Source organism: Curcuma longa, chromosome 7 (assembly GCF_044706935.1).
Source record: "Curcuma longa cultivar G26 ecotype Majalengka, Jawa Barat chromosome 7, ITB_CL_G26_1.1, whole genome shotgun sequence".
In the NCBI taxonomy this organism is placed as follows: Eukaryota; Viridiplantae; Streptophyta; class Magnoliopsida; order Zingiberales; family Zingiberaceae; genus Curcuma; species Curcuma longa.
In genome coordinates, this window is record NC_133867.1 from 6,997,910 (window position 1) to 7,021,792 (window position 23,883).

Below are 23,883 nucleotides of genomic sequence, written 5' to 3' on the forward strand. Positions count from 1 at the left end.
GAGGCGCATCGTCGCTGCGCCGCAGCACCGCCTCGAACCGACCGACAGTCGATCGGCTCTCGTTGCTGCGGTATTAAATCGAGAGCGGCCGGCCCATTTCCAAGCCGGCCACGACGAACCTGGATCTTCAGCTGAACCGGGTTCGACTCCCTAACGACTCGATCCCGCTCATAGTCGGATACAACGTTCACATTTCGAGCAGCCGGGTATTCAAATTTTGAGATCTTTTGAATGTTTGCTATTTTAGGCTTCAATGAGTTCCAGTCTTCATCATTGAATTGGAGCTCTTGAACTGGACATAAACGATTCAAATTCCAAGTATTTTTTAACCTGTGAAAAAAAAATGGACGGATTTAAATTTCAACCTTCTCTTCTCTTGCAAGTAAACGAGAACTATCGACAAAAGTTCTTTTCTTCTGCCCTAAATTCATCCAAGTAATCGCATAAGCATCAATTAGGAAACACAGTACATGCAAGAAATGGGGTTTTATCATTTGATCTAAATGCAACACCTGTTGATGAAATCTTGCATAATAAACCAGACGCAGGCAGATAAATCGACCGGTTGCAGAAAAAAAAAACTTAGGTTATTGGCTCAAATTGTAGCGGCAAGAAAACTCTGGCCTTGCACCTTGTTCCCAATCTCCAGTACAATGAAAGAAACCTGATCAAAATCATAATTGTCCTCCATCTGTGATCAAGAAAAACAAAGAAAATGATCCATCAGTAGATGCTAATGTTTATCGATTTGGAGCGGCATGCAACTTGCTGAAACTAAAGTATACAAGCTAAAGCTACTTCAGGTAATATGAGTACATGGCAATGAGACCCTAGGAGTTTGGGTATCGATGAGCCATCCTAGTTGTGATCGTACATCCTTTGCCAACAACATGATGAATAAACCTTTTTATTGCGGGAGAGATCAAAGTTCATACACATAACTTAGTTTGCAAAAAAAAAAAAAGCAGAAAACTGATGTAGCACACAAGGTATAATGCCAAAGTCGTACCGATAATTGCCTGTCAGAGTGAAATAGAAAAAAGTCCTTGATAATGTTTCAAATTACAAAACCTAGTATCAACCCCCATTTCTCCTGCACGATTCTGCAAATTATTGGTCTTGAATTATTTCTCCATTTCTCAAATTTTGATGTACATGACTCTGAAACTCTCCTCTGTTCATCAAAAAAGGTGAAGGCCCATGATCATGAGTCTTATCTGACTCTCTGTCTCTTCTCATCTTCACCATTTTCATGTCATAGGGTTTGAGCTAGTGAAATGAGCAATGAACTTGATCGACTTGTCATGTGGGTCCAAACCACTAAAAGGTCCAATTTTGGTTGGTCGATAAAAATATTCAAAATCTTCTTGGTTTCAGCACCGAGCAGTTTAAATCTAGTTTTCTTATTCAGGCGAAGCTACTAAATTCTCAAACCATGTGATGACTATATCATGCTTGGATAAAGTTACACCTCGTTTTCTAATCAGGGTTGAATAATAACATAGTACTCTGAGCAATGATCCTTCAAAGGCCATATGACACATAGCTTCCTTCCTTACCAAATAATTCTTAGCTCCATTATAATGGTTCTACATAACTGAAACCATGTATTTTGTCAATAAAGTTTCGACTAAAGATAAGGAAATAAGCTACGCTAGGCAACTTCTACACCTACACTGAGTTAGATGTTAAAGTAATCTTATCGAACATGTGTTCGGTTAGCAACCTAAACAAGTTCTAATTCTCATTACTCAACCAGTAACAATGAAAATGCACAACTGCCGAGCCTCATGCAAATACAAAGACACTATAGTACTCTGAGCAATGATCCTTCAAAGGCCATATGACACATAGCTTCCTTCCTTACCAAATAAATTTTAGCTCCATTATAATGGTTCTACATAACTGAAACCATGTATTTTGTCAATAAAGTTTCGACTAAAGATAAGGAAATAAGCTACGCTAGGCAACTTCTACACCTACACTGAGTTAGATGTTAAAGTAATCTTATCGAACATGTGTTCGGTTAGCAACCTAAACAAGTTCTAATTCTCATTACTCAACCAGGAACAATGAAAATGCACAACTGCCGAGCCTCATGCAAATACAAATACACCTCTGAAAGTGCCTCCATTTTGAAGAACATTTTATACTTATCATTGCTACAACTTGTAATGACCGATGCACCTCTTACAGATTACAGACAAGAATTACATTGCTAAAGTTCATGATTCTTCATCCTTAGTGAACTCAGACAGGTGTCTAATAACTATTAAGATAAAAATTTCAGAAGGAAAACATACCATATGATTTTTCATACATAACCCTTCCCAAGACAGTTCAAGCACCTCTGGATTCTAGCAAAAGACAAGTTCATGGAATCGTCAGTGAATGAGAGAGAGGGAGAGCTGAACCATTACACACTAGTTTAAAGTTACCTTGAGTAATTAGGTCTTAAAGTTGTAGAGAAGAAAGTTAAGATGAAATTTCTTTCTAGTAACTATACTTAACAAGGAACGTTGATGCCAGTGATCGAAATATCAACAAAAAAAAAAAGACAAAACAAAATTGCAGCTATCAAAGAATACCGACTTGTTTCCCTCACAAGTTGGGCAGAGACAAGGGTTGATAACTATAGGATCGTACATGGGAGACCACTCGATGGTGGATTTCCCCTTGCATAGTTTGCATCCATAGAAGCCTGTTCCTTTGCAAGCTGCACAGGCCGGAGCCACCTTCTTCTGCAAGTAATTGAAAGGGGACAAAAAATTTGAAGGCGTCGACGTAAACCTAAAAGGGGAAAATGACGAGATCGGTCTCGTTGAACTCACTCTCTTAGCTTCCATGAAGGACTGCAAGGATCGCATAGCCACAGAAGAAGCCAGAGAGAGGGTGAATAAGCCCCCAAAGAAGTACCCGGCGGCGGTCGCGAGCATCCGCAGCGGCCGAGGGGGGCCTCCGCTGGACATCCTGATGGAGATCGAAGAGGGAAGACAGCGCCGGAGGCCGGGAGAGAGATGGAAGTGCCGGCGACGATGGCGGACGCGACCAAGCGCCGTTGGAGGCGGCGATCGAGGGCACGGCGTGGGACTGTGGAAATGCGGTTGGAGATAAAACTCGAGCTCCTAAGTCCCGAGATTGGCTCAACCTTAACGGGGCGGATTCAAGACCGATCATTAACGGGGCGGATTCAAGACCGATCATTAACGGGGCGGATTGAACAGAAGTTAAAGATATTTTTTATTCTTAATTTATTCCCAGATTATTTTTAGTTAGATTTTAGATACACTAAAAAAGAACAGGCCCTTCGTCGTCTAGTGTAACAATATGTATTTTAATTTAGTTTTATCAAATTCTTATTTTAAGAAAATTTAAGCTTTTTAAATCAATCCAATAACAAAGACATTTCCTTTAACTAGCATTTTTGTTCCTTTTTAAAATTTTAGTGTTTTTGCTTTTTTTTAATTCCCAAGTGTGACGTCATCAAATAGGACGGCTCAGGTGCGCATTACGTGTGATGATTACGCAGAACAGAAATAGTTCCACGCCGTTCGTTCCCGCCTTCAAACGCCGCCTCATCTGACGGCGCGGGAAATGCCACGTCGACGCTTAAGCAGAACCAGCCGCTATTTTACGAATCAGTCAGGTGAAGGTAGACCGAGCCCGGTCCAATCACGAGCATTTGAACCCGATCACATCCCTAAAAATAAATATACGATACAATAAATAATATATTGTTACTGGAAGTCAATAAGATAAACCTTAACCAACATTTTGTACATTATAAAATTATTTTCTAAAATAAATTTGAAGTTAATTGATAAGAAAAAACACAATACAGTAAATTAAGCGCTGTTTAAGGGAGGAAATATTTAATAATTTAATTGATTTTCTACTTCTCGCTATAAATAACAGCTAAAGTGTCTTTAATCCACACTCGCTCTTCTAATCTACTGCCTCTTCTCTCGTTCCACAGTGAGAATCAGAGAGGGTTCGAGGAAAAGCAGTAGCAAAAGCAGAGCAATGGCGACCGGCGATTACCATTTTCCATCGCTGGCCTTCAGGGTGCCTAAGCGCCGGCGAACGGAGCGTCGCCGCCCCTCGCCTCCGTCTGATTCTGCGTTCACCGAAGCCGAGGAGGAGTGTATCCTTGCGCTCCTGGCCTTATCAAGGTCTCTTCCGTTGCCATCCACCAAAACAGCAGCAAGAGATGCCTCGTCTCTGTCGCAGGAGGATCAGCCGCTTCCGCTACCTCCTCTGTCTCCTCCTTTTGTATATCTGGCGCCGACAGAGCAGCAGAACCAGTCGCGCTATGAATGCACCGAGTGCGGCAAAGCGTTCTCTTCGCGCCAGGCCTTGGGAGGCCACAAAACCAAACACCGGAAGCGCCCTGCCGAAAACAGCGCCACCGCATCCGCCGCGTCAGTCGTCACCGGAGAAACAGATCAGAACAAGCCTCACACTTGCTCTTTGTGCCACAAGTCGTTCCGGACGGGGCAAGGACTAGGCGGGCACATGAGAGCTCACTACCAGAGCAATAAACGACAAGCCACAGCCGAGAGTAGTCCGGTGGCAGTAGCGCCGTAGTCTTCGCTGACGGAGTGCTCGACCATGAAGGGCCTGGGAATCGACCTCGACCAACCGGCGAAGCCGGAAGCCGATTGGGCTACGGAAGAGGAAGCGGCAAGCTTTTAGCCGGCGGCGGCGGCGGCGGCGGCCACGTCTCAACCTCCTCGCTTCTTTTGTTTCTTCTTTTTAAGTCGTTAATTAGTTGTTTGATTAAACTTAATCACGATTAGCAAGCTAATTAACATGATTAAATTTAATAAATTAGTTCTTTTGAAAAGTTTAGTTCTCTCAGTTGTTGCGCCTTAATACCGTTGGATTGGAATTCAAGGAGCAGGATTAGTCCTGGCGATCCACAACCAATTACGAGCATTAACTTAACGGAAAATAAAAATGGAAAATATTTTAACTATATTTTTTATTTTTTTATTTTAATCTTCTTTTTATTCTATTTTTAGTCAGAAAAAAGAATTAGTCAATAAAATTACTCACGTAAGTTAGATTTTAATATATATATATATATATATATATATATATATATATATATATATATATAATATGTACCATTATTTTCTTAAGATATGTATTTGATAACATGAATTAAAATGATCGAAATCCTGTTGAATTACGACTGTATAGAACATACAATAGTAATTGTTTACATATATTTAGTTCGCCAAATAACATTTTAGTCTATTTATTTAACAGAATTGCATGTTTATATATCACACATTATGCTTTAAAATATTTCGACCGGTCGATAAATATTTTTATGAAGACTGTTACTGTGTTGCTTAATGTGTTCGATTAGTCTAAAGAACTTCCTCTTTGTTAGACGTTGAATAGGTTAAGTATTTATGGGATGCTGATTGTGGATAAAGAATTACTCGTATTTCTAAATTTATCCGATTAATTAAGCTCAAGATATAAATATTTAAATTATAAAAAAATAGATAAATAAAAAAAGGGCCGTGATGCCTTTTATAATAGATCTAAAATGTTAATGAAAGTATTCTATTCGCTATTCAACCCTTGCACCCCATGGGAGGGTATTTCAAAGCATCTTTTTGCTCCTAAAAAAAAAAAAAATCTGTATCTCAACCACCCTCAATTAGTCTTATGGATTATCTCCATACGGAAGAGTATTTCCATGACCTCATCAGGATTCAACCCTTGCTATCAAAGTAAATGGGAAGGTATTTCAAAGTCATATCCTTTTTACTCCTTTGAGAAAGAAGGATTTCTACCTCAATACTTTTATAATCGTTTCCCACAAATAGCTGAAAGAAGATAAATTTAATTATACAGATAGAAAATGTATGATATAATGAATGATAAATTGTGAGTTCTTACGAGATTAGCCCTATAACATCTAAAATGTTACAGTTTTAGATCTTTTTGCTCCTTTGAGCCTTCCTTTTGCTTGCTTGTCCCAGCCTTGCCTTTTGCTTGCTTGTTCATGATTTCGCATTTGCTTGTTAGAGAGGTTGGTTTGGTTCAAATAAGTGGATATTTTGGTACTTGATTTGGTAATTTAAAAAAATATCAGGGCGATTTGGGTATTGGATTTTTTTTTTCCTTCTCGTATCTTCGTCTTTCTCCATCCTTTTCTTCTTCTATTCTTCCTTCCCTCTGCTCGGTCCGATCAAATGTCTGTAACTCCCTCGGCTTCCTCTCTCCCCGTCTTCTTCTTCTCCTTCGGATTGGTTCTCTTCCTCACCTCGATTCCGTCCACCTCCGGCGAATCTCTCACATGCCTCGCCGTTTACAGGGAGGGCGGCGCGCCCGCCGTCTTTCAATCGGCCAAGTGCCCGAGGTGGACGCTCCTCCCGGACAGCCATCGCCGCCCACCGCCCAATTGCCAGGCATCGGTGCACCAGGGCCGTCGCCGATCCCAGGAGGACCGCGTCGTCTGCGCCATCGGCATGCGGATCCCTTTCGCCGGTACGCGATCGCTTTGCTTCGACCCGACGTTTGGTCTTATTTGGGGGTTCTTAGTGTAGGATACCAGAATTTAGATCAATACAGATTGCAAGTGACCATTTGATTGCTTTGTTGATTCTGCTCGCTGAAAATCTAGTCATACATTCCAGCACCGCCGTTGCACTACATTATACTGTACTCTCTTGAGATAGGCTTTGTATTTTCATCACAAATGCACATGAACTGCTGCTTAAACTCAACAACATGAATTCAGATTTTAAGTTATAGCATGTTTTAAACTGGAGCTGGAAAACCTCTACTTCTTTAATGCAGAATTGTGGTGACCATAGATCTAACATGGCCTCGAAATAATCTTGCGTAGTTTTTGTCTAAGTGCGTATTGGTCCATCATTTTAATTTCCAACATATATTTTTTAATTGAATAGGTAGAAAAGGAATTGAGGAGCTTGATGTTGGACTAGTAGCTATTTTTGATGGACATAATGGGGCCGAGGCAAGCGATATGGCTTCAAAGCTTTTGCTAGAATACTTTATCCTCCATCTCTATTTCCTTTTGGATGGAATATATTCATCAGTTATGAAGAGATCTACTCATAAATTGATATACGAAGAGAATGGCTTGTCGTTTGAAATTGTTAGGCCTTTGCAAATGCAGAAATGGCAGTACCAATATCCAGAAAGGTACTCTCTCTCAATAGCCAATTAACCATTACTTCCTTTGTTCATGTTTTTGTCATATTTACAATTTGTGTCGTGTTTGCTATCTGTTACTGATTATCTTCCAGATCCTATGTTAATTTTTAGCTCCCTTATGATCTAACTTCTTTATGGGATGGTTTGCTACAATTTTTATTATCTTCATCTGGCTAACATCTACCTATTGGAGGAACACATTACTTTCTCCACCATCTCACAATAGTATATATAATTAAATACTGATTTAGTTACTGCATAGAAGTGGTCCAATCAACAAAAATACCTGATCATTCATATAGCCTGCGACAAACCTGATCATCCTGATTCTGATAATTCACAGCACAACACATTTTTTACATTCATGTAGTTACATGGTCTTTTTGAAATTTACTTGCCTTCATTGTTTTTAATCACATCATTGACATGATTTTAAGTAGGTTAGAAATAGAAATCTTTTGAATAATATGGTATTGTAAATCACAGATCCATCTGGATATCAACAAGAATATTTGATCGGACTTTTCATATGGAGATACTAAAAGAGTCTTTGTTGAGGACAATCCAAGACATCGATGCTACATTTTCCAAGGCAATTATAGATTTTTATTCTTAATTATCACTGTAATTCATGTGCTGCCTCTTGTGGACTAAAGCAAAACTCCTTGTTTATAACTTTGCAGGAAGCTTTGCAGAATAATTTTGAGTCAGGGTCAACTGCTGCTGTTGTGCTTATTGTAAATGGTGAAATTTTGGTTGCTAATGTTGGTGACTCGAAAATACTTTTGTGTACAGGAGACTCAGACCATCATAATCGAAGAGGTTTCTGTTTCTTGTTAGATTCCCCTCTTTTGCATACCATTTTACTGAAAACTTTAACTCTGGTTCTCTTTTGAAAATCAGTTTTAATTTAGAGTAATCAAGCTAACATTTTTTTCTCCGACTTGCTAACTTACTAATCCATCAGTTACTGTCACTTGGGCCTGTTGCATTCTCTTGTGAAGTTATTCCTGTAGCAATTGGTATATGAAAACAATAGGCACTGAAGGAATCTGATAATTATTCTAAACAAAATAATTATTCTTGTACATTGTAGGTAACTTGTCGAGGTTAATTAGACGAAGAAATGAAGGTGCCATTCTCCCTGTTGCTGAGCGCAAACTATTGAAATTGGCAATAAAAAGTGAACCAGTTTATTATGTTAAAGAGCTTACTGTGGACCATCATGCTGATAGAGAAGATGAAAGAGACCGAATTGAAGCTGCAGGTGGGCACATTGTTGAGTGGGCTGGTGTGGCTAGGGTGAATGGCCAGCTGGCTGTATCTCGGGCTATAGGTGACATTGGCTTTAAAAAGTAATACTCTTATCTCTAAAGTGGCCAATAACCTCTTCTTCCTAAATATAGATATAGATGGATCATTATCCTCTATTCTTGAATGATATTTCTAACCATCTAGCATTACTTATCTGGCCTCAAGGTCATGTTCCAAAAAACATGACATTAGAGCAATAGGTAAAATTAAAAAGAAAAAAGGCTCATGATGGGTATGTACAAATAATCGTGCATTCAAAGTTAAACTGATTCTTTAACTTGCAAACTATGGAACGATGAATGACCGTCTTAGTTCTGAAATAATATCATATAGCCTTTAAGAGTCATTGTGATGAAATCTTATTTGACTTGGCCTGTGAAATATCTTTCAATATGGTCGGATTCATCCTTATGGTTACTCATGTCTGAAATCCCATGGAAATGGCCACATTTTCTTTGATTATATGCATTGGACAAGTTTCGGATGGTTCAGGGAAGTATATTCTAGATTCTTTGATCAGTATTTGAGATAGTTAAATGTAGCAATATCAACATTTTAATTTTTTTTTAGTTTTTATTGGTTATTTCTGCTTGATATTTTTGTACTTTTATTTTCATTTTGAATCATCTCACCAAGTGTTGCTCCTGATCATGGTTAGATATGGCGTGGTCTCTACACCTGAGGTAACAGATTGGCAACACATAACAATGAATGACACTTATCTGATCGCTGCATCTGATGGAATCTTTGAAAAGCTTACCATGCAAGAAGTTTGTGATCTGTTATGGTATGAGAAAGTAAAAGCTAATGCACAGTCGGAATACAGCAACAACATGCCATACTCTTTGGCTGATCTTTTAGTTAATACTGCTTTTGAAAGGGGAGCCATCGACAACATGGCTGCTGTAGTCATTCCTCTAAAACCTAATAGTATATCTAGAATTTATGTTGAAAATGAGTTTAATGTAGAAGAAATCTCTGGTTCATCATCGCTGCATTTGCTGAAAGAATTAGGTATTGCACAATTTCTGGTAATTGTTTTGATTATTAGCTTTATTAATCTTATAGCATTTGCAGCTGTTGTTGCATTTAAGATATGCTTTTGAGTTCTTCTCCTTCTTTTTATCTAATAAACTCTCATTTCTTTTCTTGCCAATATTGCTAGAAAATGATGCAAGTGCTTCAGGTGTCATATCTATTGAATATTCGAACCAGATATTATCAAAGTTCAATAGGTTTTTGGTGAGAATTCAGTTCTAAAATTTGTATTATCCATTTTCATTTATTCTCCATTTTTGCAAGTTGTATGCAAACTGTGTGGAAAAAATGCTGATACATGTCAGCTCTATGTCCTGTAACTGTCAGCCACTTAATAATCTACTTATTTCAGTCATTTTGTTCATGAAGAGCTTAATTTGTTTAGGTAGTGGGATCTGTATAAGGTATATTTTATTTATGGTTTATTTTACTTAACACAAATTCAATAGCATGTCAAAAAATTAAATAATTAGAACCTAGAGCTTTTGATCATATTTCTTCCCTCAAACTTAACTGCATCCTTCATTCTAGCTTAACTGTTATTTGTACTCACTCTTATTTTAGGTTGAAACAGAACAGAGGAAACTTGGTTGTTTCTATCTGTCAGAAAATCTAAATGAGCACACAGATTATGTTTTTGAATCACCAAAAGTATTTCAAAATCGTGGAGATCATGGCTCAGTAATTGACTCAGAAGTACCATTTCATAGTAAGTCATTCCTCCCTATTCACAAAAAATTGAAATTCCCACGAAATTTTGATTTATGAAAACATACATTCCTGTGATCTTTTCTGGCTATCATTTCTATCTAAAGTTGTTACAGATTAACCAGTTTAGGTTACCACATTTAGGTTCTATAAGTATTTCAGAATGGTGTAGATCAACATTTCACAACCATTTATGGGAAATAACCCTCAATTTTAGTGCATCTAATTTTAAGTAAAAGCATAATAACTAAACTTCCATTTTTTCAAAGTTTTGGCTTGATGGGCAATTCACGTGGCACACTAGGAATTCTTCTGTCAAATGCAATTTATGTGATCAAGAGTAGCTTTTGCATACCTGGCTACCTATAAATTCAAGCCACGTTTTTAAATTAATACAAATAAAATAAGATGATGATTAACTAATATGCATTTATTACAAACGAGTAACTATGACATTGCAGCTTCCTATATGTTACTTACCAGGTGTTTCTTTTTCTTTTTTCCTTTTCATTTATATTTGTGGATACTAAGAAACATGTTGATACTTTTTTTCTTTCTTATCTTGATGGTTATAATATTTTTAATTATAGTGACCTTTTCTTATATTATTTTACTCTCTGCTGAGCTTTATATATGTTTCTCAAGTGTTGGCACATAATTATCTTGCTAAAACATTCTTAATTCTCCATATATGTATGTTATATTTCTGCATTTGGCATGTCATATATTTAGAATTTAGGAATCGTGTAGGATCAGTTATTGTCCAGACTTGATGATTTTTCCTACATGTTTCACATTCCATAATTCATACACAGCAACTGCCCAGGTCCAGCATATTGAATATTGGTTTGAGATTTGGCGTTCCTTTATTATCTTTTTAGTGGTCCTTTCTCCTGTATTTCTTCTCCCTACCTTTTCAATTTTTAACAATTGTCTTTTTGGATGATTATTGTTAGATTTATTCGAGATTAATGTGTTATTTTTCATTTTTAAGTTGCATAATTAGACTTATTTGGGGGTTAATGTGCTGTTTGCCATGATTTTATGTGGCTTCTATTTGCATATCATGTGTTCTCAGACAACTACGAACTATCTTATGCATTTTGTATTCCTTTGTCACTTTGGATTCACGACAGTAGTTTATTGGAATGCTTAGGTGGAGGGCCAGTGAAACTTTATAATGACCAGAAACTATGCTGGCATTTTGGGATCCATGATGGAGACAGGGGCCAATGCACTAGTCCCGATGTGTTTGTAAATTTTCTAGGTTTGCTTGACTCAATTCCTTACAGTGATATCAGAACTGAATCTTCAGAGTCATTTGGATACAAATTACCTAATTTTAGGTATCTCTCATTCTTGCTCAATGGAAAAACTTTCTTAATTTTTACTTATTACCTAATTTGTGTTGTCATGCTATGAATGTTTGGGAAAGCTGTGGACCTTCTTTTGTTATATTTAAAGAATGGGAATCTTGAATCTTTTGGTTCCTAAGAGGTCGAGAACCAAATGGTAATTGAAATCTTTTTGCAATTCTGACATCCTTGATAAGCATGTTGAAAATCCTTTCTGTTGTCAAAAACATATTGCTGGATTTTGAATATCCACGTCTCTCTTCTTTGCATTGACTTGTATGTGGTATTTTGGCATTGCAAGACTTGAGCAAAGGAAGAACTTAGTTGTTCAAGGCTTCAAGCAAACCCCACTTGCTCAACTCATATCTTACATGTTGTGCCACCTAGAAAAAAACTAAACTGATTTCGATTGGTCCAACATTGAGATTCATAATGACTCAATCCTATGTTACTTTCCCTAATAGGCTTGCCTAGTTTTCAATACTATGCTAGCTATTCTATAGCGATAGAGAGAACTAAATGGTCTTGCTTTTTAGGTGGATCCCCAAAACACTTGAAGGCAAGAAGAATGGTGGTTGTGACTTCAGGGAGATGAGGTGTATAACGTACGCACATCCATATATAAAATTTGTGGCCAACCACACCATTACTTATCTCGAGGTGAAAATGAGCTATAGAGGTTGAGGTGGAGCATGGATATATAAAGCAATAGTAACAATTACTAAATGGGTTATTCCCACTGTTTGGGTATGACCACTATTACGACCAACCACACCATTACTTATCTTGAGGTGAAAATGAGCAGTGCGATTGGAATGGAGCATGGACATATATTGTAGCAACAACAACAAAAAAACATGTTAGTGCCAACTATTTTGATATGGACATACTATAAGGCACCATATTCAAATTTAAACTCAGATAAACCTAGCCTCACACTTATATGCTTCATTGAGGTGCAAATCTATACTTGGAAAGGACGGGTCTAAATTAAGAAGAGCTTAGTGGGAGCAATTGCCCCTATTTATCCTAGGTAAACGAAGATAAGTTATATTTTCACAATAGCTCTTCTACAAATTATATGCAAGATCAACTTAACGTATGCTTCGGTATTGTTCCCATTATTATCTTGCCTATATCTCTTGTTTAAATCCTGAATCGGTTGGGTGCGTTGTAGCACTACGAAATATTAGATACTACACATGTTGTAGCAGCTACGATATTATAGCTACTACAACTACAACAGTTGTAGCTTGTAATTGTAGCAACTATGGTTTCATAGATGCTACAACTACAATAGTTGTAGCAGTTATGAAACCATAGCTGCTACAACATGAAAAATAACCTTAAATAAAGAGGACTAAAATTCTTCGGAGCCTTTGAAAAAGCTTTCAACGATATTTTTTGGGCCTAAGACTGGGTCGTTACTGGTTACACTCAGTAATAAATGTAGATTTGTGAATGAGTTTCGATTTGATATATTGTGTGTCTCGTGGTTAAACCCGAGTCAAAAGTTATGGTCTCTCAAAACTTTTCTGGCATTCACGTTATAAGCTATGGTTTCGTAGTTGCTACAACTGTGTAGCAGCTACAATTTACGAAATTGTAGCTGCTACAACTGTGTGATAGCTCAGTTGTAGCAGCTATGAAACCGTAGCTGCTACAACACGCTCCCGGTTCAAGATTTAGATGGGAAATATCGGAGAGAGATAATAATGGGAATAGTATAGTGGAGGGTAGTTGGGTAATTGTATATGAGGGTGGGGTGCCTTTTTGATAAAAAATTAAAGTAGGGTGCTATCTTGATGATTCAAAAAGTAAGGGGCGTCCTTTTGACTTTTGCCCAAATATTATCACTTTTTTTTTTTACAACAGTGACATTTTATGTGCAAAAGTTCTGTTGAGAAGGAACTTTTGAGTACGGTTATGCCTTAGTGAATTGTAGTTTATAATGGTTTCTTGTAATTTTCATGCACAAAGGTCTTGGATCCATAAATTTCAAAGTTGATGCTGTATGCAATCCTATCTACAGAAAAGAGAAAGGGGAGGACATAACATGACCATTCCAATTTTTAGCCCATTGGGTGAATGAGGAAGAAAAATGGACTTATACTGAATGCTAAGTTAGTATCCTTTGACGTGAGCCTATTTACAGAAAAGAGAACAGGGAGTTTGTAACATGACTGCTCAATTTTTAGCCTGGTGGATGAATAAGTAGGAAGAGAAATGGACTCAAACCCCTCCCTAAGCTGGTAATTACTGTATGTGTTAACTATTGCTATGCATCTGTGCCACTCTGTTTTTTTATTATTCTGTTAGAATACTTGGCTCTCTACCTTTTCTAGTTTTTGTTGTTTTGTTATATTTTCCTAACTAGCTCTACTATTTCTTTCAAATATATCTGATATCTTAGGTATGTTTTAAAGAGAAGGTTTGATCGCGGATCTTATGGTGAAGTTTGGTTGGCGTTTCACTGGAATTGTTCCTTGGATAGTGATACATACAAAAGTAGCCACAAAAAGTTTTATCATTTTGCTAGCACTATACAAATGGAGGAATCTAAGTGTAGTAGCAATGCAAACACTAATTCATCTAATAAATATTGTTTTTCTGATCAGAATGATGACAATCTGTTCATTCTGAAAAGGATAATGGTAAGATACTCTGCAGACACTTATTTTATCTGTTTAATTTTTCAGAATCTCCAGTGAGAGAAAATTTGAATCCTTTTGATTCCCTAGACATTTAGTGAGTTAAGGGCTTTTGGAATGTCAAAGAACTTGAGAGATTCATACAGTGATGAGTTAGTAAATTAGCCTTTTTATTCATGCTTCATTATCTTTTTTTTTGTACTTTATTCTAGATTTATTGTAGAAGAAACTTGCTAGGTATGGGTATATAAAGATTTCAATTGGTTGAATTTAGGTCGACTACTTTGGTGAACATCTTTTCTATGTAGGGTTCTAATTACATTTTAGGCAATAATGCAATGGATTCTGAACTTAGTCTACATGGTCTTTCTCAATATTTAGTTAAAAGTGATCAAAAGATTTAATATTAGTTGGCAGTATAGTTGACATAGAATTGAATGATGCATTCATGTACCTGATCTGAATATTTGAACTCATGCTTTATTGTTGTTAGTAATTTGTTGTGTGGCCCTTGGTTTTTTAAACAGGGGAAATTGTTCCAGAATATAAGTGAGCTAAAATAGCCTTTAGCCTAAATTATAATTGTCAGAAACAAGTTGATAATTGAAACGGAGGTGGACATGGAACCCCAGGAAAGTTTTAATCATAGAACTTTCCTACAACTATTTTGATGACTGCTAATGTATTTTTTTCTATACTAATTCATGCAATGAATATTTTTCTGGAAGTCCTAATTGTTATGTTTCTTCACATGGCATCTTAGCATGACCAAAGTGTATGGCATATGCCTGATGGAAGCCTAGTGCATGAATCTCCCACCAGTATCTTAGTTTTGGTTATCTCTGTAACTAGAAAGTATCTTGCGTGTGCTATGCTTAGTTCAACTAACATGGCAAAATATCTTTTTGATTGACAGCAGAGTAGCTTCTAAAAGAATTGTGTTGCGAAATTAGTAAGCACCATGGACATTATGCTTTATTTGAGAAAGAAAATATTTACTTTGGTTGTGGATGTTTCAGACGATTACTTTTCATATTATTTCTTTGATGCAAAATTATTGTTTGTGTAGATTTTTTACTTTTCTTATATGTGAACATTACAAGTTTGACTTACTGATATATTGTTAGGTGGAAAGAGGAAATAATGCTTATTTGAGTGGACTGCGTGAAAAGTACTTTGGCGAACTGTTTCTAAATGCTTCTATGTCTCTTGTGGGTACTGTTGGTGAATCACAGATTACCTTATATCCTATGCAATCTGATTCCTTTGGTTTTTGTCAAAACAATAATTCATGTGCTGCTGCCATGGATGATATGTTCAATGCGAAACCCAGAAATTACAGAGTTAGCTATGAAGAAGGTTTAAATAATATAGCTAGATATATAGAATCATTTGAGTCAGAATCCAAGGAATTGTGGCTTGTTTTTAAGAATGAAGGGCTGTCTCTATCGAAGTTAATATATACAGCAGAAGAAACAAAGTTATTCTCAACTGAGGAGACAGATGGAAAAATGAGGAATGTGCAAGTATTGCGTCCCTCTTCGTGGTGGCATTGGTTAAGGATGACACGAGATGGGCAAATGGGAATGAAAAATCTCATACGGCAATTGGTGTGTGAATATTTCTTGCGTTCTCTATTTATTTCCCTTTGTTAGCACTATACATGTCATATTTCTTGTAAACATATTAGCCACAATGCTAGTGGTACCATTAACATCTTTTGCTTTTTACAGATACATTAAGAACAAATTTTCATGTCAATTTTGTCCACAACATAGGCATTATTTCAACAATCTACTGCTATATATCCATTCATTATGATCATCAAGCTAGAACTAGCATAAAAATAGAACTGTCTCCTTCCCAGAAGTATCCTTGAGGCATGCCTCACATCTCTTGAATTGTTTGATTTCTGTTAATTTTGGGTTACTTAAAGAATTTCATCTATTTGTCCATGAAATATTGAAGAAGTCTACATTTCTGCTGCAGTTTGGGCAAGCACTTATTTATATCTCTGATATTGAATTACTGAATTGGTGGGTAATATCTCAGAGTTTAAAGGTGTCCGTGTCACTTTGACATCATCTTTTTAGTCAAAACACAAGCATAAGCTTTGAATCATCAAATTCAAGTACTGTTGGTGAAATGATCTCTTGATGCTGTTGCATAGTCTGCATAGACAATCAACAAGAGTTACCCTGCATTGGGCCTGACAAAGTGATCCACTGTCCTTATATTTTGCAGTTGATTTTCTAATGCCTACATGTGTGTTAGGCAATTAGGGGTATAAACGAGCCAAGCCGAGCTTAATTGTGTTCAAGCTAGTTTATTTACTTATTGAGCTTGTTCAAACTTGAGCTCGATCCAATCTGATCTAGATGGTATAGTTGTCATTAAAGACAATGTTCTGATATTATATCTCTGGTCATTTCTTCATAGCGATATTGCACATCGCTGTCCTTTGCATGGAACATTTTTGCTCATTGTCATCCCATTTAGTTTTATGCTTTTATTTGTCTAAAATGTAGGAAAACTTGTTGGATCAAAGTGTCTTAGAGAACATCCATGTTGGCTATGGAAATTCTTGTTTTGCTTAATACTTATTTTGCCTTGTCACGTTTGTTTCCTTTTTTACCTGACTAGTGTCTTTTATGTTTCTTTTTTAATTTGACTAGTTACTGGCTCTGAAGGCGTGTCATGATCGTAATATTACTCATAGAGATATTAAGCCTGGTATGCATATTACGACCTTGTTTCTTGCTAGCATGTTTTAGTTGCTAATCCTAATACATGAGATTCATATTTCTCTCCTATATCTACTTTTGAACTTTGTAATTATGATATACAACAAGTAAAGGATCATTCCACTCCATTATAATGCATTTTTAATTCTCATAGGCAGCAATCATTTAACTCTATATTTCAGTTACACTTAAACTCATAAAATCTTGTTTCTAATTTCCTTATACTGATAGTTTTTCCTGTGGTATTTTACTTCTGCCATGTAAAATGCAATTACTTTTTTCTTTATGTTGACACTGAGAGCAAATTAGTTTTTGGTAAATATAAATGACATTCAATTTCTTTTCATGTCATTCCAAATCAACTGATGATGCAGCCTCTGTTAGAGGATACCCTTTTAGGATAGACATAGAATTCTGCATCAACCAATAACTACCTCTCATTCTTTATAATCATTTGGTTTCAAAAACTTGCATTGGTTGCCTGATTTAGTTAAATCGTATATTTACTGCATATTTGATATAAATTGTTGACCGGCAACTGTTAAGTTAATGTGTGCTATTTTGTTTGCAGAAAACATGATTGTATGCTTTGAAGATGTGGACACTGGAAAATGCTCAAGGGAAATTCCTAATGGAGAAAACAGAAATCGTCTAAAAATGTAAAGAGATTTTTTCAGTTACCTATGGGCTTCCTCTCAGTTCTCTATTTACTGATGCTGGATAATTTGGTGGATGGGCCAATCATAATCCAATTTTTTTAATAATTGAGAAAACAGAATGCCTACTAGGTTCAGAAAGATGACTATTTTGATAATAATTGTGTGCTTAAATTTGCATTTTGTTTTCTTAATCTATTAATAAGTGGTACTGGTTATGTGACTGCTAGACTGTTGGAGCTCTTAATTCTGCTAGAGACAACAGTGAAACATATGTTAGCTCAATTCTTTTCTTTCTTGAAGTAAAACTTATGAATTCCTTTTCTGATCTTCAATCAATCAAATTAATGCTCATCATGCCACAATTTGAGAGAAAAGGAACTGCATCAGGTGCTGCTTATTGCACCAGATGAGGTGTGATTACTAATATAATTACTAAAATATAGACAACTTTAGGTCTTAGCTTTCTTTTTTTCTTTCCTTTTCCTTTCTCACTTGATTACTTACAATTATATGAATATGCTTGTTTAGACTACTTTCTGTTTTATTCTACAGGCGAATTATTGATTTTGGCAGTGCTATGGATGATTTCACCATGAAGCATCTATATGGATCTGGGCCAACTAGGTAGGAAACTTCACTGACATGATAGTACAAACATATTTTGAAGTTTGAAATCTTTCAAGAGAACATTTTCATGACTGTCATTCTAAGGTTTCCAAGAACAGAAACTGAATTCCATAGAGCTTATTAGAAATGGTGAACAGGTCATGCTAAAGCAGAATAGCTTACTTGCAAAAATATTATTGACTGCTATATTGGGCAATAAGGCAGAATCATCCTTTTTCTGTTGTTTAGGTTGTAGCTTGAAATAACTAGTAACATCTTTGATGCAATCTGTCTATTCCTGATTTATCATTGCTGTATTTTTTTTGGGGTCTATTTTTAGATGTGATTTAGATGTTTTATTAGGCATTGGATCAATTGGCAAATCTTGAGCCTTTGTTAGAGTTTAAGTATCGCTGAAAATTTCATGCGCTTGTTTAATTGAATATTATTGTTGTTCTATATCATCAGGTTTGCTTACTCCTTTTACCTTTATGGATTTCAGGTCTGAACAGACCTTTGAGTATACTCCACCAGAGGCTTTACTTAATGCTAGCTGGTTTCAGGGGCCAAAAAGCGTAACACTAAAGTTAACAACTTTCTTCTCTTCTTTGTATATTTTCATATTAAAAATCCTAAGGATATTCTTCATTCAAGTGTTTTCTCCTTTCATTTGTCATTCTTCTTTTGAAACGTCTATTCAACCGTTTTTCTGTTCATTCATCTCTTTCACGAGTGCTAATAAACTTGCTTTATTGTACATTACTTCCTTTCTAGGTATGATATGTGGAGTGTGGGAGTTGTGATGCTAGAACTAATTTTAGGATCCCCTCATGTGTTTGAGATAAATGACCGCACCCGTGCTCTGTTGGACCAACATCTTGAAGGTTGGAGTGATCATACGAAGGAACTTGCTTACAAGTAAATTCTTTGTCAAAACTCAAGTAATAATTTGGCTTATTTTCATCTTAACCTCTGTAAGGTTCTTGTTGCTCTTATCATTTTACCATTTTACTTGATCTGTGATCATTTGCAACTTTTTAATCAATGTATAACTGTTATACTATAGTTGTCAGCGTTAATTGCGGAAATATATATCACCCACTTTATATTATAATCAGCATATATTCTTGAACTTATTTATGATAAATCATTAACTTTTTGAGATCAGTATCTCTTTGTAACAAAGCAAGATCCCAGCACTGCTTAACTTCTCGTCAAATCTTAATGTCAACAGACACCTAAATTTGGCAAATGCCATTGAGTAAAACCAACATAAGTCAACAGATATTAGTTGACTAGTTGATCTACAAGATATAATTAAAAGAAACATTAATGATTGAATGATGCGATTCTCTAGGTTTTTTTAGCAATAGCAGCTCTCTTTTATCTCTCCATTCTAGGTCCCTTCTACCTTTTACATTTATTGCTACTGATGTTTGAAATGCAAACAAAAGAAAAAAAATATCGATGTTTGACTGCATTAATATGCATAGTATAATTGAGTGATCATGATCATAACCATTCGTTCTGAATATATTATTTGCATGTTTTGGTTTCAGATTGAGATCGTACATGGAGATGTGTATTTTAATTCCTGGAATATCTGCAAATCATTATCCAAATGGTGGTAGAAAAGACAATGTAAGCCCTGTATTACCATCATTCTCATTTGTTCGTATCCAATATACCTCCCGATGGTGTTTCCTTTCACTCTTTTGCTATTCCAACCAAAATTATTTGTCATTTTTTTAGAATAGCAATGTGATTGTGATAAAAGTTTCTTTCCTTGCGTCGATGTTGGTAGTTGGTATTATTATTCTTATCCATGACATACATTTGTAGATATATATTGAAAATCATGAGAATAAAGTTTGTATGACACTAGTAAGATAATATCTTTTTCCCTTTAATCAAGGTTGATGTCTCGCCTGCCTCTTGGAAGTGTTCCGAAGAGTCTTTTTTTCTTCAAGTGAAAAGTAGAGATCCTCTTAAAATCGGGTCAGTCTCTAAAGTTATATGCTGCAGCGAATGTTTATGGTTACTAAATACTAATTAAATTAGAATTAATTCCTCTTATGCTTTTAAATTCTCAACAGCTTTCAAGATGCCTGGGCATTGCGATTAGTACGTCAGTTGTTAGTATGGCATCCTGTAAGTCATTTGCCTCTTAACTTACATGCAAAAAAAATGTGTGTTTATTTATGTAATCAATCGACACGATCCAATTCAGTATAATGACATAAATTGGATGAAAATCTTAAGAATGTTTCCTTCTAATAATTCAAGACTTTAGGACTAGGGTTGTAAACAAGTGAAGCTGAGCCAAAGCTTTATAGTGTTCAAGATTGTTTGATAAGGTAACTGAGCCAAGTCAAACCTTAAATGAATCAAGTCATTGAAATGATTGTTCAATCTTAGCTTGATTTCTTTTTTATGAGCTTGAGCTTGGTTTTGATGTTATCAAGCTTTCAATTCAAGCTTGTTTGATTATTTGAAAGTTTTACATTTAAGCTTGTTTGGTGGATTATTGAACTTGATAATATAAACTTATTAGTTCATTTTAAAAGTTTTTTTTTGTTTATTTAGCATTTTAATTAGAGTTTTATTGATGAACATGGTTTACGAACATTGTTCACAAACATGGTTCACGAATATTAACGAGTTGAACATATATGTGTTCAAATTTGTTCTTTTAGTTTAACGAATTGTTCAAACTTGTTTATTTAATCTATCTTCTATGTATTGAATGAACATAAACAAGTTCTTACCAAATCAAACACCAAACTTGTTCACGAACGTTCGGTTCATTTACAGCCCTATTTAGGACACATCAAATATGTGTTCAAGAAAGTGTTGCTCTATAAGAGACTTCTCTGAATTAATACTTGGGACGCCCATTTCTTGTTTTTTATTCTTGAATTTTGTTTACTTCTTAAATGAAGTAGGAATTTGTGGAATTTTTTCGCATTTCGTTGATCTTCTATTCTTTAGCTGATCTTGTGTATCCTCTGATGGGAAATCTTTGTTCGAACACCATAATCTTCTACATACGATATCCTCCTCTAAAATCTAAATGGTGCAACATTGTACTAACTACATAGTATCTTTCCTACTTCATGTGATAGCTTTCACAGATACTGTTATTGTTTTTTGTCAGTATCTTTCCTTTACATGTTTACCTCTGTAATTTATTTGTCTCGTAGGAGGATCGCTTGAGTGTCGATGAAGCCCTACGCCATCCTTACTTTCAGACACATCATTAAACAAGCCGATCATTAAACAAGCCGTTACAGCGGGATATTTTTGTTTTCGGGTTTGTGTATCTCCAGTGATTGAACAGGGTTCTATGAAATGCTTCTTCTGCCAAGGGTGAGGAACACATTTTCCTTCTTAGGAGATGGAAATGGCGAAGAGTCCAGGATTTCAAGGTACTACAATCATTACTTAAACTTAAATTAAGCCACTAATTTCTCCTGATTAACATTTTACTCCATGTACCCCTCTAATCCCAGAATCATCCTATTACATCCTAATTTGATTTAAGGACATTAACAAGATGGATATAACATTTGTTTGCAGGCGAGCCTTCAGCCCTTGATCTCTGTTAGCCACTGCCTCAAACGTGTAAAGGCTCTGGAGCCACAATGAGCAGTTCACTGTTGATCATCACAAGACGATTTGCGTCGATGCCGCTATCGAGCAGAGAGATGTGTTCGATCAAGGCTGGGCATTTGAAAATGACCATGTTGAGAAGCAGACTCACGAGTTTGTATTCTGAGTTCCGTCTTTAGCAAACAAAAAATCAATATGAAATATGTATATATAAAGAGTGTTTTGTTATCCTGTATGTTCATTTGTGAACAATCCGTGAGCACTTAATATTAATTATTTTTTTAAATTTTTATTTTTTAAAAATTTAAATCACTTTAACTCCTAAAACATTAAGTGCTCACGGATTGTTGTGCAAGATAACATTTCACTGTAATATATTTAAACATTGATATCTGGCTGTTGTATATTTTTAATAACTTAGTCTCGTTCAAATTATCGTATCAAGTGAGCTCCCAATTTTGTGTTTTCATATCAGCCAGGTGATCAAATTTTTTACATCTCTATTTATTTATCATCTTGTATTGAAGTGTGATGGGTAGGGATGAGTATTCGGTTAAAATCGAATCGAATCGAATAAATCAAAAATTGAATAAATTGATTTTTTTCGAACCAATCGAACCGACCGAATTTTTCAATAAAAATCGAACAAATCGAACCGATATTTTATCGGTTAATTCGGTTTTCGACCGAATTAACCGAATTTTTTTAAATATTATAAAAAATTTACTAATAAATTAGAGATTTATATATTTATTTACTTAAAATTTATAAATTATTATTTTTATTTAATTAATTCGGTTAATTCAGTTTAATCGAATAAGAAAATTTAAAATCGAAACCGAACCGAATTAATCGAATTAATCGATTTTTTTAAAAAAAATAACCGAACTTTCGAAATAACCGAATCGAATTAAAAATTCGGTTCGGTTTGATCGATTTATTCGGTTTAACCGAATTTTTGCTCACTCCTAGTGATGGGGAGTTTTGGTGTAATGGTGAAATGTTGTTGTGTGAGCTAAAAATTATGAATTTAAATTTTAGAAATAATCTTTGCAGAGTAGGATAAAATTGTATGTAATAAAATTTTCTTTAGGACCTTGTAATGAAAATTTTGTGCATTACGCTGTTCTTTTATCTTCTATCGAACTGTGTTGCTCCTGATTTTGTATTTTTCACATCAGCCAGGTGATCAAATTCTTTACATCTCTATGTATTTATCATCTTCTATTGAACTGTGTTCTTCATTAAGGATACCAAGCCTTGTGCAAAACATTAAAAGGGCTCCTTTTATTTTTATTATTCTTAAACGAACATTTCATTTAAAAATATAAAAAGGGATGGTTCATCTTTTTTTTTTTTTAATATTATTATTTTAGTATGATTGTGATAGTTTTGGTTAAAAGTTATAGTATATAGCATGTAATTTTAGTTAAATTATGTCAACTTTGATTAGGAGTGGAAATGGAATTGGTAATGAAAATATTGATATTTAAGTTTAAGTTTAAAATATATATCTAATATTTGAATTTAATTAGAAATTTGAAAAACATAAATGATTAGGGCTTGAGCTCGAATTAAAATGAAATTTGAGTTCGAGTTGTTCTAATTTTGATTTGAACATAATTGAATTATAATTTAAAATGATTTAAATTTGAATTTAATTTGACTTATTGGAATTTTAATTTAAACATATTTATATTAAAATTATAAAAAATAAATATAGTTTGATTAAGTCCCACTTATAAATTATTCATAAATAATCAAATAAAATATTATAGTTTTAAAAAAATTATCGATTTGTTTGTACCTCAATGTGTAATATTCAGTAGAAATTATTACAACAATATTGAGACTGACTGGGATTTATCTTTTTTTTTAAGTAGAAATTATTACAATAATATTAAAATAATTTTGATCAAAATAATTACAATACATTTGATTTTTTTTTAAATTCCTTTTAAAGATGGGCATCTTTATTATTTTCACCCATGGT

The 23,883-nt window shown here is 35.1% G+C and overlaps 1 protein-coding gene across 1 annotated transcript; it reads left to right on the forward strand.

Annotated features, from left to right (window-relative positions):
* Nucleotides 1-6,228: 6,228 nt before the first annotated feature.
* Nucleotides 6,229-22,144, forward strand: LOC141831612 (uncharacterized). The gene is made up of 21 exons (XM_074719004.1): nt 6,229-6,510; nt 6,936-7,191; nt 7,690-7,795; nt 7,887-8,025; nt 8,300-8,558; nt 9,176-9,531; nt 9,683-9,759; nt 10,120-10,264; nt 11,420-11,609; nt 14,032-14,272; nt 15,397-15,879; nt 16,945-17,002; nt 17,585-17,672; nt 18,225-18,296; nt 18,781-18,864; nt 19,053-19,196; nt 19,838-19,919; nt 20,194-20,276; nt 20,375-20,429; nt 21,482-21,706; nt 21,858-22,144. The coding sequence occupies exons 1-20, from the start codon at nt 6,492-6,494 to the stop codon at nt 21,539-21,541; spliced, it is 2,997 nt and encodes a 998-aa protein (XP_074575105.1). The 5' UTR covers nt 6,229-6,491; the 3' UTR covers nt 21,542-21,706; nt 21,858-22,144.
* The last annotated feature ends 1,739 nt before the right edge of the window (nt 22,145-23,883 follow it).

Bases quoted from the DNA above. Each gene is read 5' to 3' on its own strand.
- LOC141831612 (XM_074719004.1), top strand. The intron at 15,880-16,944 runs GTGTGTGAATAT...TAATTTGACTAG, and splicing joins AAAATCTCATACGGCAATTG to TTACTGGCTCTGAAGGCGTG. The intron at 17,673-18,224 runs GTAAAGAGATTT...TTTATTCTACAG, and splicing joins AACAGAAATCGTCTAAAAAT to GCGAATTATTGATTTTGGCA.